The sequence below is a fragment of the Neospora caninum genome, chromosome VIIb, assembly GCF_000208865.1.
Source record: "Neospora caninum Liverpool complete genome, chromosome VIIb".
Classification (NCBI taxonomy): domain Eukaryota; phylum Apicomplexa; class Conoidasida; order Eucoccidiorida; family Sarcocystidae; genus Neospora; species Neospora caninum.
In genome coordinates this window covers 2,312,643-2,327,108 of record NC_018394.1, presented here as the reverse complement: position 1 = coordinate 2,327,108, position 14,466 = coordinate 2,312,643, and the positions used below count along the sequence as shown (strand labels likewise).

At 53.7% G+C, this 14,466-nt stretch overlaps 2 protein-coding genes across 2 annotated transcripts; both read right to left on the bottom strand.

The window, feature by feature from the left end:
* Positions 1 to 518: 518 nt before the first annotated feature.
* On the bottom strand, positions 519 to 5,771 carry NCLIV_026770 (conserved hypothetical protein; the record flags this gene model as incomplete). The annotated part of the gene is made up of 8 exons (XM_003882872.1): positions 519 to 785; positions 1,115 to 1,454; positions 2,003 to 2,315; positions 2,783 to 2,936; positions 3,425 to 3,589; positions 4,106 to 4,237; positions 4,679 to 4,830; positions 5,600 to 5,771. 8 exons carry the CDS (start codon positions 5,769 to 5,771, stop codon positions 519 to 521), a joined length of 1,695 nt encoding a protein of 564 aa, XP_003882921.1.
* A 3,347-nt stretch (positions 5,772 to 9,118) lies between these two features.
* NCLIV_026760 (CCR4-NOT transcription complex,subunit 7-like,related) lies at positions 9,119 to 11,842 on the bottom strand (the record flags this gene model as incomplete). Its single annotated transcript, XM_003882871.1, has 3 exons — positions 9,119 to 10,981; positions 11,272 to 11,327; positions 11,785 to 11,842. The coding sequence occupies 3 exons, from the start codon at positions 11,840 to 11,842 to the stop codon at positions 9,119 to 9,121; spliced, it is 1,977 nt and encodes a 658-aa protein (XP_003882920.1).
* Positions 11,843 to 14,466: the final 2,624 nt, after the last annotated feature.

Sequence of the window (14,466 nt, the reverse complement as noted above, 5' to 3'; positions counted from 1 at the left end):
CTGGTACCTAGGTTCCCCAAAAAACCTTTATACATATATATATATATATATATATACATACGGGAGAGAGGTTTATACACTGAGATGTATATATACATGTACCGAGAGAGACAGAGATCCAAGGTAGGCGTAGAGGCGGATAGAGAGTGGAGAGAGACACACGCGTGCAGAGAGGCACATGCACGCAGAGAGAGAGAAGGGGCGTTGGTGCCCGTTTTCAAAAAACAACGTCAGAGGACGGTGGAGAGCGTGCGGACGGTAGCCGGCGCTATGACGCGACCGCATGTTCGGGTTTTTGACTCCGATCGGTTCCCCCCCTGTTTGGAGTTTCGCACGAGGATACAGAGTACTTGATCACGGGGCCATACGTTTGCATGTAAACGCCAAATAATTAGATATATATATATATATATATACATATATATATATATATATACATATATATATATATATATATGTATATATATGTATATATAGATAGGTGCAGGTGATGCAAGTATCCATGGGCGACATGGACCTCAGGGCGAGGAGGAAGGACAGCGAGAGGCCAGTCTGCTTCCTTGTTGGTTCTGGCGTGGTCTCGTTTCTGTTTTCTCTCCATTTACGTCTTCCGTTTTTTCTCCTTCATCACCAGGACGAGGTCGTCTTCTTCCGGTAGGCGAAGAGCCTCGAGGAGAAGAAGAAACTGCGAAGCCGCCAGACTGTCGATTGTCGCGTGGCATCGCAGAACAGCTTCTTGGAGCCCGCGGAGGAAGAGATGCTCTTCTTCCTTCTCCTCGGGATCTCTGCAAAAGCACAAACCAAAACACGGAAAATCTCGTTCCCGTGTCTCACGGATTTGCAGATATACATACGGATATATACATATATATATAAAGGGGATATTTGTATGTATGTATCGCTAGATACATGCATCTGTTGATGAGACTCGTGCCTTTTTCCGAGTGTTATAAAGATGAAATCGTTTTGCGACACACGGATGATGTCGCCGAAACGGCTACCACCAGGCGGAGATCTCGGAAGCAGCATCGACGCTCCCGCCCTCGCGGCTGGGTTCAGGTGTACCGACACTCAGAGAGCGGGGATCTCTTTTTTCGCGTGTCTGTCTTCTCACCGTAGCCCCACAAACGCCTCTAAAAGTCGAAGCAGGTTTTGGACTGCTGGGGGAGGCATGCCTCGCCCTGAAGTCTCCATTTCCCCACAAATGCCTGTCTCCTCCCGACTGCCTGGATCCGGAGGGCCCGCCTCGCTTTCTGGAGTGTCTCCGTCGTCGTGGGGCGGTCTCGCCCTCCTGTCCTCCACGCCGCTGGCTGCATGCGTCGAAGAGAGAGACGAAGACGAGCAAGACGCCGGTAGATCGAAGGAGGCGAGAGCGGCGAAAATGCTCGGATACCACTTGTGCATCAGCCAGCGAGCGGCGTGGCGAGCTTTTTCCCTCTTGCTGGGCACCGGGGCTGCCGGCGACGGCGCAGGACACGGTGCGCACGATGGCGACTGCAGGAGAATGTTCAGGAAAAAGAGGATCGAAACCTGCGTCGAGGCCCGAGGCCTGTCCACGAAGGACGAGCAGGAATCGGAAGACGTCAAGGCTCCAAGGCGATCGATCACACGCAGAAGGTCGGAAGGCGGGAAGGGCTGTTTCCACCGCGAGAAGGAGAAGAGGAGCGAAGAAATTTGATGCAAGTTAAACACCGCAATGCTCGCCACTGCCAGACACCTGCAGCGCCGCGGGAACCGTCAGCAGGACACCACGCGGAAAAACGCATCACGCGCGCCATGGAGTTAGGTTTCGGCGGCAATCGAGCCGCCCGGAGATAGACTGCACTAGGTCTGAAGTTTTGAGGCCGCTGTGTTCAGCGTCCGCCGCGTGCTTTCTTGGCGGTAGGAGCATACACCCTTGAACGCATTTTCTCTTTCTCGTCTCGGTCGTTTGTGTATTTGTTTGGCGTGGATTCGTTCTGTGAGATTTGCCTTTCCGAAGTTCCCTGGATTTGTTCCTCACCGCATGTTTGCGAGAAGCGCAGCGACGTCTTCGCGGAGGGCCGCGGACGCTGTCACCGAAAAGGCCTGGCCGACGGCGTTTGCGGAGAGGAGCAGTTCCTCGACACTCATGAAGGCGATTTTCTCTCGCGCGCATGCAACGCAAACCTCCAGAAGCGCCTCCAGCTGTTTGCGGCGCCTCTCATTCTGCGCCCAGCGTTCCGCCTGGCCATCGCACTCGCCGGGAGACAACGGCGCATGCACGGAGGAAAACGCGTGAAGCATGCGAGCTAGCTCGACAGGCGTTGCCTCGTTGATCGTCTCCACTGCTGCGTCTGCGTGTGCGCAGCCACACATTGACATGCATGTGCTTACACTTACATGCATGTGCCTACGAGTGTTCTTTTTTTTGCATGCGCATGCAGGGAGAAAAAAGGGCGACCCGACAGAGTCGTGGAAAGCGACAGGCGAAGGCGAAGCGGCAGACGTCGAGAGAGAAGGCAAAAGAGGGATCAAGATGGAAAGAGAACACAGAGACACCCACAAGAGGAGTCACCTAGCTAGCGGGTTTCCGATCGATCGCCTGTTCTTCGTGAGCACTCGCGTGTGTCTACAGATCAATGCAGAGAGTCCTATAAACGATTCAAATGCGGAGCTTCATATATACAGAGACAGAGAGATAGGCCACAACTGATAGCTCCACGTCAATGGTTTTAAATGTCGACATATAGATAGATATAGATAGAGAGAAGGCAAGGTTGATTGATAGACACACAAGCAGAGAAACGTTTGCTCTGCGCACCGGCAATGTGGCTGAAGAGAGCGAGATCCGAGTAGCCGACAGCAGCGAAGGCGGCGGCGAGGACGGCGAGTTCTCGCACGTGAAACTCCTCGACGGAGAGGCGCTGACGAACGTGCTGCGCTAAACTCTCGACTAAACTTCGATCTTCGCACAGCTGAAAAAACAGTGAGGCAGAGGACATTAACTGAACGATATATCCACATCCATACATACATGTATATATATATATATATATATATATATGTCCACAACTGTATATATACAGATATCTATACTGTACGTACACAAATGTATAGATAGAGACAGATGTTCATGGCGTACGCGATGACGCCCTCTCTGAACGAAATTCCGGGTCCTACGTTTCTGATTTACGGTTCGTGCACACCGAAACTCAGATATGCCCGCACACAGCTGACACCCGTCGTCTACAACTTGTGGCCTTTGACGAAACAGCGGGCGTTGTAAGCTGTCGGAGCATGCGCTTCGTGGCGTGCGAGACACAGGACAGAAGGTGTTTTTCAGACCGAGGTGAAGACAGAGACAGTCGCCTCCTTACGGGCGCGCTGTGTAGGAACGGCTGCAGCGAAAAACGCAAATTCCTATAAAGGCGAAGACTCGTGTGGAGGCGAAAACACTCTTTACCTTCAATTTAACAAGAGCATTGACAAGCATGGCCAGCTCGACCGGGCTTTGAATTTCGCGGAGCGACAAACGATGCAGCAGCTGCTGGCGCACCGCGGAAAGGAATTCTGGGCCAGGCGCCACACGGCTCTTTGCATACGCCGAGAGAAGCATGCAGAGGTGCGTCTGCAGAACAGCATCCAGTTTTCGCCCACCGAGCCCAACCGACGCGGGTGCATGCATCGCTGCAAGTGTCGATACACACCTGCATGCATGCATACCTACTACAACCTTTTCTACACACATACAGCCGTGCGTTCACACCAAGAAACATATGCATGAATCGCTGCCTACATATATATAGGGAGAGAGCGAGAGAAAAAAGATGCATATGAATACAGGTAGGAATGCGAGTAATGCATGTATCTGGGCACGCGAAGATGCGTTCACACAGAGGCGCGGCGCTGCGCATGCAAGTATGGCAACAAACGCATGGAGCAGCAGGAGTGCTCTCCGCGGGGCGCGCCGACGGGCGCGAGGGTGGACGTCGCAGGAGGAGAAACGCAGCAGAACTGCATGCGAAACGAGAGGAGGAGACGCGAGATTGAGGCGCGGAGACGCCGCGCACGTGGGAAGTGGGAGGCGAGAGCAAAGGCCGCAAGGCTCTCTGCCGTGACGCATGCGTGTGGCACGAGAACTCACCGAATTGAAGTAAACGATTTTTTGTGCGGCCAGGGGCGCAAAGGCTTTGAAGACTTCGGGTGGAAATCGCCGCGTTCGACTCAGAGCGCCCAGAAAAAGAGAAATCTCCTTCGGCTCAAACAGCAGTCGCAACTAATAAGCGCAAACAGCAGCGACACACAACAACCAGCATACATGCACATGTAGATAGATAGATAGATAGATAGATAGATAGATAGATAGATAGATAGACAGATAGATAGATAGATAGATATAGATAGATAGATAGATAGATAGATAGATAGATACAGATAGATACAGATAAATAGATAGATACAGATAGATACAGATAGATGGATAGATAAGTAGAGAGCTCTACATGCAGTATTTAGATACGAGTGTTTTTGCACTGGTGTCAACTTTCCAAACTCGCGGCCGCTGTGTGCACTTGAGGGCTCGCACGGGTGATGGATGTGCCGTGTGTGTTACGAACGATTTGCCTGTGCATAGAATTACCCGACAAGAAAAGATGCGAATCGTTCAGTGTACGCGACGAGCGAACGTCGTTCCTTTCTCCTTCGTAGAGACGCTCACCTGCAGGGCGCGCCGCTCCAGCGCCGTCCAGAGAGCCTCGTTTCCACTGCGCGCACGTGCCATATCAGCAGCCGTCGACGCCACGAGCGGCGCATCCATGTGGGTAGGATGCACCGAACCGGAAGAAGCGCTCGCTGCCCAGGGTCGCCTGGCTGCATGCAACCAGAAGCAAAAACACACAAAGCTCAAACGCTCCATAATTATGCCCATATAAATATATTCATGTAGATGTATGCACACATGAATATATATTTTGGTCCATATCTGTACCTACATGCATTCATCCATACATAGACACTTGAATGCGTGCACGCGTGCATACACATGCATATATATATATATATATATATATCCATGTATCTGCCTATATGAATATGCCCATATCGATATGTGTTATCCGTATGTCTCTGTATATACTCGTATGTGCACGTGTATATCACAGCATGCAGTAAACAGCGCATTCCCAGGCCGGCGTCCCCCGCGAGGCCTTTCGTCATGCGCCTCTCAGTCACCTCGCAATCAAACCGATTTGAAAAAGTATACATACGCGTACGTATACACATACGCGTACGTATACACATACGCGTACGTACAAATGCGCATGTACATCTCTCTTTGTGGAGACCTGCACGAGAGAAATGCGTTTCTATACATTAGATACAGCTAAGTAGGGGGACAGCGAAACACCGGCACACCCACACAGAGATACAGATACAGGAACGATACAGATAGATCCAGATACACACAGGTATATACACATATACACATGCATGTAAACATATATATATATATATATATATATATACGCAGGGGAATCCCATAAATCGAGACGCAGATAGGTGTCGTCTGACAGGGCGAGATAGAGGTAGAAGCGTGTCTGGGATATGGGTTTTTGCGTTTGCGGAGATTTAAGGGACTGACCTGCAAGAGTGGCGGTTGCATGCGCCTGGTGAACGGGCGAGCTCGCCACAGCCCTGGCCTTCCAGAGATCTTTCGCGTCTTTTTGTTTCAGAGAAAATTCCCGCAGGTAGGCGGGGAGCTGCGGTGCCGTCGTCTGATTGACTGCTTTGACGAGGGGATGTCGAGGTTGCATCAAGGCCTCGAATTCTCGTCGTTGTTTCTCACGCGCACGCGCCGACCACGAAAGACGCGGGGCTGAGAGAGACAAGGGAAGGAAAACAAAAGACTGAGACGAACAAGAAGAAGAGAAAGTAGGGGAGGAAGAAGCGGACGAAGCCGAAGCATGCAGAAGAGGATTCGGAGGGGACAACGCATGTGGGGAACGACGCGAGCACGGAGAGGAGGAAGAGAAAGTCGAGGGAGATGCCATGAACGAAGACTGTGAACAGGGCGCCGCCATCCGTCGAGCGCGTCGGGTTTGTGTCCTCCTTCCTCCACCGAAGGCTTCGTCTCTTTCTGTCTCGCCTCTGCATGCAGGTAGACTCTGTCTCCGCAGGGAGGGAAGCCTCCGAAAAGAACGAGAAAGAACAGCCCGCGACGCGGCGGACCGGCACGCGACGGGAAAGTCTACAGAAAGAGCAGAATGTGCACCAGAAAACAAAAAGGCGGAAGCCGACGGAAAGAGACAATCGAGACGAACACGGCAGCGCCAAATCCTCGTGAGAGAATGGGAAGACACGAACACATGAGAAGAGACGGTCCTGGATAACGCGGTCGGCGCGCTGCACTGGCCGTCGGTCTCCAGCCTCCGGAAAGGAGGCAAAGTGTTTTCCTCTCTCATTGTCGCTGATGCGCAGAAGGAACGAGGAGCCCAAGGGAACCTGTCTTCACCCCGAGAAGAGAACGCCAGCTCTGTTTGGGCGTCTTGTCTCCATTTGCTCCTGTGAAAAGAACAAGAAGACGGGGAGTCTCGCTGGTCCTGGTGTCTCCGGGAATCCGCTTTCTTCTTCGCCGGAATTCTCTTCCGCGATCTTTTCCTCTTAAAAGGGGGGAAACGCGTGCAGAGCGTTCACTCTCGCGGTTGGTGTTGTGTCGGCGAGAAGGAAGAAACGAAGGAGGAAAAGAAGGAAGAAGGCTGCCGTGTCTCGCGGCAGAACGCGTTGTTCTCGTTTTAGTTCCAGTTTGACACGGACGAAAAGACCAAAGAGTGGGACGGTTTACAAGAGTGGTCTGTGACGTTGCTGCAGAAAACGGGGGGAAAGGAATGAAAGAGAGACAATCAAATCAAGAGCAAGAGTGAAGCGGCAAGAGGGACTAGGAGACACGCAGAGAGACGGCTGGTAGGATTTCCTGCGACGGAGTGCGCGAAGAAAGGCAACAAAACTAGGAAGTGGAAGGGGCCATGAAATCGGCAGAAGAGGCAAAACGGCTTTCCAGGTCCGAGAAGGGAAAAGTGGGATTGTTTCTGTTTCTGTAGTGCTTGTCGGAAGACATAATAAGCGTGGTTCCCCTTTGCATGCAGAATTCGCGGTACAGCGGAACATGCGCATGGTAGATTAGTTCTTTCTCTCTTGTCGCTGCCTTTACACGGTCGTGTGAATCCCTTCCGCGCTCTTGCTGTGTTTTTTCTCCATGACTCTCTCTCTGCCTCTTGCATTTCTCACAGAGTATCGTTTGCGGAAGCCCTGGTGTTTCGGACTCGAAAAAATGAAACGCAATCCGGAAATCCAACAGGGAAAACCGCCAACGCGCCTCGTTCCGGCCTCACAAGAACAGAAATCAAAACGGCGAAACCACACTTTGCTCCCGTGTCGAAAATACAGAATCTCGTGTGCCTCTCATACCAAGGTGGAATAACAATGTGTCGGATACTGTCAGGCCGGCCGTCTCGGCAGACCGACGCTGCCGTCCATAACACACATGTACTCAATCTATGTATATCCATACATATATATATGTATATATATAAATATATACGTATAAATTGATAGATATATGTGACTCTATTAGAGTCAAACATGTATATATGTATATATTTTAGGCATATCCACATATATGCGTATACGATGATTCGTCTGTGGTTTTCTCTGTTTTGACCACATGCGTTACAGTAGAAATGTGTCTCTTTTTCCGATGTGGAAGGCACCACTTTTCGAGAACAACACGGCGAAGAAAGTAAGTGATGAACTTCCAGTCAGGTGGTATATCTTTGTTTTTGAGTTGGAATCGCTGGAAGGAAGAAGACCAGTCTTCCGAACACAGGACCAGTCAATCGAAAAAATTAGAAAAACCATTTGCAGGCAGTCTCTTAAGGCGTCACGTCGGGCTTTCTCCGCCCCACAGGTGATCCCATGAGGCAGTCGGCGACAGAGGTGGAAAGCCGAAAGTATTAATTTGTGCTAAGTTTTACAAGTACGGCTGCCGTTTTGTTTAGAACTGGGAGCGCCCAGACTTTGTAGTGTCGACGTATGTTTTTTTCTGCTTTTAGGCTCTATAGAGTCAGGGCGGGCACCGGATTCGACGGCCCCCGCTTTTCGCTTCGCCTTCTTTTGTCTCGCATCTTTGCTTCTCTCTGCGCTCAAGAGTTACGGCCGCGCACGCACTTTGCGGAAAAACGTGTCCGCGCCGTTCTAGTCTGTGCGAGGAGCTGTGCTGCTGAGGATTTGAAGGTTTTGGGTTTTCATATGTCGAAAAAAAATCGAGAAACGAGAATGGCACATTCAGCTGTGTGCCGCAGGAAAGGCCCCGACTTTAAGACCGTCCTGCGCGAAATCGTTCTTCTCCAGAGAAAGCCTTCCTCTCGCGTTCTTCCCCGAACAGACGGCAGGAGAGAACGCGCTGGACTTTCCTTCCTCAGTTCCCGCGACAACCGTACATACAGATCGAGCGAGAGGTCTGCACGCGTCACCAGACAGATCCTTGGCAGGAGCGTGCCTGAGCCTTCTCACGCGTTCTCTCTTCCCCAGACAAGATTCCTCTGCGCCCCCATGCACAACACGTCAACTCGTCTATCCCCTTCCGTCCAAAACCCTTTCCGTGTCCACTGTTCTCACTGTCGCCTCGAAAAAAACCAGACATTCCCACTCTCCCCCTCCGCCAGCCTGATGCTACATATACATACGGAGACAGTCGGCAGTTTTCTCCACTCCCTGCCGCGCGTTTTGGCCCTCTCTCATAGGGCTCATGTCGGTGTACGTGCACGTGCGCCGGAGAAAAACAGAGACATCCCACACGTCCCCTGGGGATTGCGGGCCCCATCCCCGTACACACATACACGTCTGCGCATATAAATGTATCTCGATAGACGTCGCGGTGTATCTATCCACATGTATAAGTGGGTATGTGCGTTGGAGATGTGTGTGCTGCAGATGGATCTATACGTCTGTGGACATATGTATATTTTCGCATGGGAAGACCTAAAAGTGCATATATACATGCAGTATATACCTACAAAAAACAGCTGGAGAGGAGAGACCACCGCTGCCTTCCACAGGCGTTACCTTTCGATTCACAGCCTGCTCGTCACTTCCCGCGAAACATCTACTCTTGCTGTGACGCGCTTCCCGTCGGCCCCAGACTCGATTTCTTCCTCTCCCCTTCCGCGTTCGCTCCGCCCCACATGCTTCCTGCGAAGCCTCCGCTCGCCTTCTCGCTGCCTGCGCTCCAGGCGCCCACGCCCTTCGTCGCCTCCGTCCCCTCCGCTACGCCTCCATTGGCCTGCAGCACCAGCAGCCCGCTGCTTAGACCCGGCGCGGCTGGGCCCGAGGCTCTGTCTCTCTCTTGGGCGAGAAACGAGGCTGACCGACCGCAGCTGCCGCGAGCTCCAGAGAGAGGCAGAACGCCTCCCGACCCCGCGAGGGGGAGTCGCAGCGGGCCTCGACCGCCCTCCGCTGGGGCTATCAGCGTGCCCGAGTTGAACGACGCGTTCTCTGCACTGTGGGGGCCCTGGCCCTGGTGCGTCCCTGCCGTGTCCCCGAGCCCGGGCGCCGCGGCCGCGGTCGAAAGGCCCGCTTGGAGCCCAAACAGCTGCGGGCCCCCCGAGGGCAGCAGGCCGGCTGTGAGGTTGCCGCGCTGCGACCGCAGATGCGTCGTGGACGAGGAGCCTGAGCCGCCCGAGGAGGCGCCGAGCACCTGGCGAGAAGGCCGCGAGTGCACCGACGCCGCGGCAGCTCCGGAAGTCCCCTGTGCGCCGGTCGCCCCGAGAAGAAACGAACCGTGGCCCGAGGCGAGTCCCGAGCTGCCGTTGTTCGGCGACGCCAAGAGGGACAGGGAGGTGTTCGAGAGAGGCAACTGATTCCCGTGCAAGCTGTTCGCAGAGTGGAGGGACGAGGGGACGAACTCAGGCGTGGACGCAGGCCCCGTAGACCCAGACACCAGAGACGCGGAACTGCTCGCAGAGAAGGTGTTCATGTGCGAGTTCAGCAAGTGGCCAGGCTGGTGCGACGCGTGAGATCCGTGGTGGAACGGCAGATGGTTTCCGTGGTTGAGACCACTCCCCGACTGCGCCCCGGAAGCCCCGCCTGCGAGGCTGCTGGAGAAACTCGCGCTCGTCGCTCCACTGCCCGCGGCTGGCCCCGAGGCGCGGTCGTCCTCGCTCTCGTCGTTCGCGCGGGCCTTCCCCACTCGGGCCCCGCGCCCTGCGTGGTCGGAGGACCGCGACGAAGGGAAGGAAGAGACCGAGGGCAGTTGGTGGCTGCTCCCGCCACGCGAGTGCTTCGGCAGGCTCATGCCGAGCCCGTAGATCACGCCGGAGTACCCGCAGTCATCGATGCAGCTGCCAAAGTAGAGCTCGATCAACTTGAAGAACGTCCGACAGGTGACCAGAGAGTCGCTGCCTGCCTGGTGTTGCGGCCCAATGCGCGTGACTTGGAGGTGCTCGGCGATCTTTTGCAGCGAACAGCCGCCGGACAAGTTGAAGTTGTGGATCGACCGCAGGAGGTACTTGATGTCGTACAGCGAGGGGAAGAAGTCGTGCAGGAGCTCGAAGAATTGCGACTCGGAGTGCGGGAGAGGTGCGCAGGTCAGCAACTTGAGCAAGTAGCCGAAGTCGTAGCAGCCATGGAAAGAAATCCACTTGACGTCTTCGTTCATCACCAAGCCGGAGTTCATGATCAACTCGCCAAAGTCCTGCACATCGATCCCCTTCTTCTGCTGCTTGTCAAAGTCTATTCCACTTTGCTTCAAGAAATCAATCGAGTCCTGCGCGTACATGTCCTCGTTCAAGTCGAAGCGAAAGTTGAACTGCCACGTCGACGTCCCCTCCGCCAAGTTCCCCTCCGCATCCGCAAACGTGATGCCCAACTGGATCACCTTCAACAAATCCACGTTGTACTTCACCGTCTGGTAGTTGTAGTCCGTCACGTTCCCCGTCGGCCGCGCCACAATCCCCGGGAACTCCGTGTCCTGTAGTAAAAACGCATGCAGCCGTGGTGACCCGCAATCGACGTTCGCGGAGAAAGCGCCAGTAAGCGGGGGCAGGCGCGCATCGGCTGCTAGCTCTGCATCCGCAAACGTGTGGCTGGACGGACCCAGGGGAGACTGCATGTGCGTCAGGGGGAAACAAACGTTCACGTGGAAGTGGGAAGGAACATAGGAAGCGATTTTTCAGTCTTTTTGCTCGCAGACTAGCCTCTGCAAGATGGAGGGACGGGTCTAGGGGAAAAGTCCGGCTACAGAGAATATCCTGGTCTTACCATAGCAATATACTGGAACCGCTCAACCACATCTCGGATGCGTGCGAACTCCTCCTCTGCAAAACAAGCAGACCCACACAACAAATCCAGGACAAACTCCCCTTTCAAACGGATGCCTCCAATTTACATACATACATACATACCTACATACACATACATACATACATACATACATACATACATACATATATACAAGCATATATATATATATATATATCCCTGGAGGATTTCCCCTCGGTCTCGACGCAGCAAACACTACAGAAATGTACATGCATATATGAAAAAGGGGGGAGTGGCAGAAGATATGGCTGTATTCTGTTGTCTCTCTTTGTGTGGAGTTTGTCAGTGTAAGAGTAGCCGATGTTTGTCTAACACCGGCTTGAAGTATGCAGGATCGTTGATCGTTGTTTTCAACGATATGCACGTGTGCATGTGGCTTTAGCCATGAACAGGCGATGCACAAATGCACTTCTCCCCACACTAAGGGACTGAATTTGAAAACATTGTCCTCACCAAGGTTGTGTCCCCACACCTCGATGATCTGCCCCCTTTCGCCGCATTCGCCATTCATGTGTGCGACAGAAGAAAGAGAGTTGCCTGAACACGGAAACACACCAGCGCACGAAGCAGCGCATACGGGATGCTTCTCGTCGCCCGTAAGGAGGCAGGACATACTGAAGAGAAGAAAAACGACCCAGTGGAGCACGTCGGCGAACACACGACGAGGGAAAACGGGGGATTAGCAGCGTCGCCGAGGTAACCCAAAAACGTCCACAGGCCATACGCGGAGTCAAGTGTACGTACACCCGAACAAATCACGACAGTGCGCTTCCAAAAGCGAACTCTCGCCACTTCTTCGCTCGAGGTGTGTTCGCCTAGTCTCCTGCTTGACGAGAACTGCGTTCCATCGATGAGCGACTGGGCGGGCGCCAGCAATAGTCACTCAATAAGAGAAGAATAAGCAATAGAAACTCAGCATTCGTGCACATCCGCATCGGGCAAGAAACGTAGGCCGTGAGAGGGCCAGGTCCGTCGGGCAGAACACGCAACAGAGAAAGTGAGAGAAACGACACCGCTACGCGCGCCTGCGCACGGCGGTTTCCCCGATACACTCTAGAGAATTTCAGTGTTAAAATCAGACGCTAGCTGTGCTTTCCCCGCCGCCGAACCTGGCCGAGTTGTGTGTCCGCCTCGGCCCCACGAAGGGTTCCCGAATTCAGTCACCGTTCTTACTTTAAGGCGGTCATTAGCTGTCAAAGACTGGGGAGGTATATCTTGTCTCCGAGGTCGCCGCCCCGTCGAGTTGGTTGGATCTGGTCGGGCCTTTCCTCCTCTCCAAAACACTTTGGCTCTCTGCCACTGTCTTCATCAATGTAACCACATTTAGGAGATGTTTTGCCTTCTCTCGCTGTACCTTCCCACATACCATCGGGCGAAGAGCACGGCCCTCGCTCTGCCGCACTCTACAGGTGTGCTTCCACGGCCATCAAAGGTCGCCTCCTCGAGCGGCCTGCGCTGGCCCGGAGTCAGCTCTTCGGCGGGACGCGGGGTCGACGCTACTTTTCCGAGTTTCTTAGCGAACGTGTGAAAACGTAGCATCCGAAACGTTGCCTCACAGATTGGTGAGGCTCGGCGTGCCGCGAATCACCAAACAGAAGAACAGAAAAGAGGAAAACGGAGCGCGCTTATCCCGTCGCAATCTCGAGGCTTTCGCGGTTTGTTTGGTGATGGTCTGTCGCCAGGTGTTTTGTCAGAAAAAGAACGAGAGTTCGCCGGAACAATAAGCCAATGGGAACAAAGAGTGAGATCCGCCCTGCGGTTCGCGCCGCGAGCACGGACGTTGACCTGACGCCAGCAAATGCGGAGAGGCAGCCCCTGATCTGAAGAAGGCGCAAAACACGCAGAAAGCCGAAAGAAAACACCGAATGAAAACCGCCCAAGAAACCAATGCAACCAAGAAGAGTTCGAGATGCAGCCACGCGCCCCGGGGTTGCCTGTCAAGTCGTCCTATGCCCAACCGTTTCTCCTTATTTGAAACGAACCGAGACGGCGGAACAAGCAAACAGCAGGACAAGGCGCAATGCCACGAACTCTACACGGCTTCTTCTTGTCCCTCGGGATTAGAGGAACTCGTGGTCACGGCAAGGAACACGGAAATTGCTGGGATACAGCGGAAAAGCATGTACCATGGCCACTCTGAGGCGCGTCTCGCCAGAAACGATCCGTGTCACCGAACAGGGAAAAGCGAGGTAAAGGAACGCGACGCAGAAGAAAGCGACGGGGTACAGGAAGCTGAAGGAAAGCACTTCCGGCAGCCAGCATCGACCCCAAAAAGTCCTTTCGTACAGAGGACAGAGCGAAAGGACGCGAACTCTAGACGACTGAGAATCGGGGGAAAACAACCGAGAGAGTGTTGGCGCGCAGAGCCGCCTGCCGATGCTTCGTCTATATTTATTCGCCGCATCAAAAGTGGAATGCACCGGCAATCAGTGGAAAAGGACCCGACGCGAGAGAAAATCCCACAAACAGTTCGATTTCGAGTTTGCATTAAATCTGCCGCGAGCAAGAGTTCACCCCATTCCGGCAAACCTGTTCACCAAACGGCAAGAGAGGAGCGGAGGCTGGACGAACAGGAGCAGTGGCGGAGCGAAACGATGAGACGCAGCTTCATTTTTCTTCATCCGGCAAAGAAGGGAAGCACTGCCGTCGACGAAGCAGATGCTCTCTTTCGCGGAACTCACCTTGGAGTTTTTTTCCGAAGCGTGCGAAGACGGAGAGTCGGGCGAGAGCGTCGGCGCGGAAGGGGATATGCCGAGGGCCCGAGGCTTTTGCTTTGCCAGGCGGAGAGGAAGAGATGCGCCAGGGAGAAGCAGAGAAAAGAGTTTGATTGGCCCTTTTTCGTTTTGTCCGTCGGTTCACTGCCGTGCGCGAAGCGAGACAAGCTAACGCAGCGCAGCGCCGGCGATGTTTCCTCCCTTCTCCCTCCTCTCGTCGCCGCAACCCTGGCAAAGAGTCTGCTTTCTCCGCGATTCGCTGTGTCTGAGAGCGGAAGCTCGGACGAAGAGGAAAGTCGGAAAACGCTTCAAAGTTTACACTTGTCAAGCAGGGGAAAACGCGGGCGTCGCTCCGCGTCGGGGAGGGCCGCGCAGGTCGGGACCCGACCCTTTTCCAAGTGAAAATTCGGGATTTGTGTAT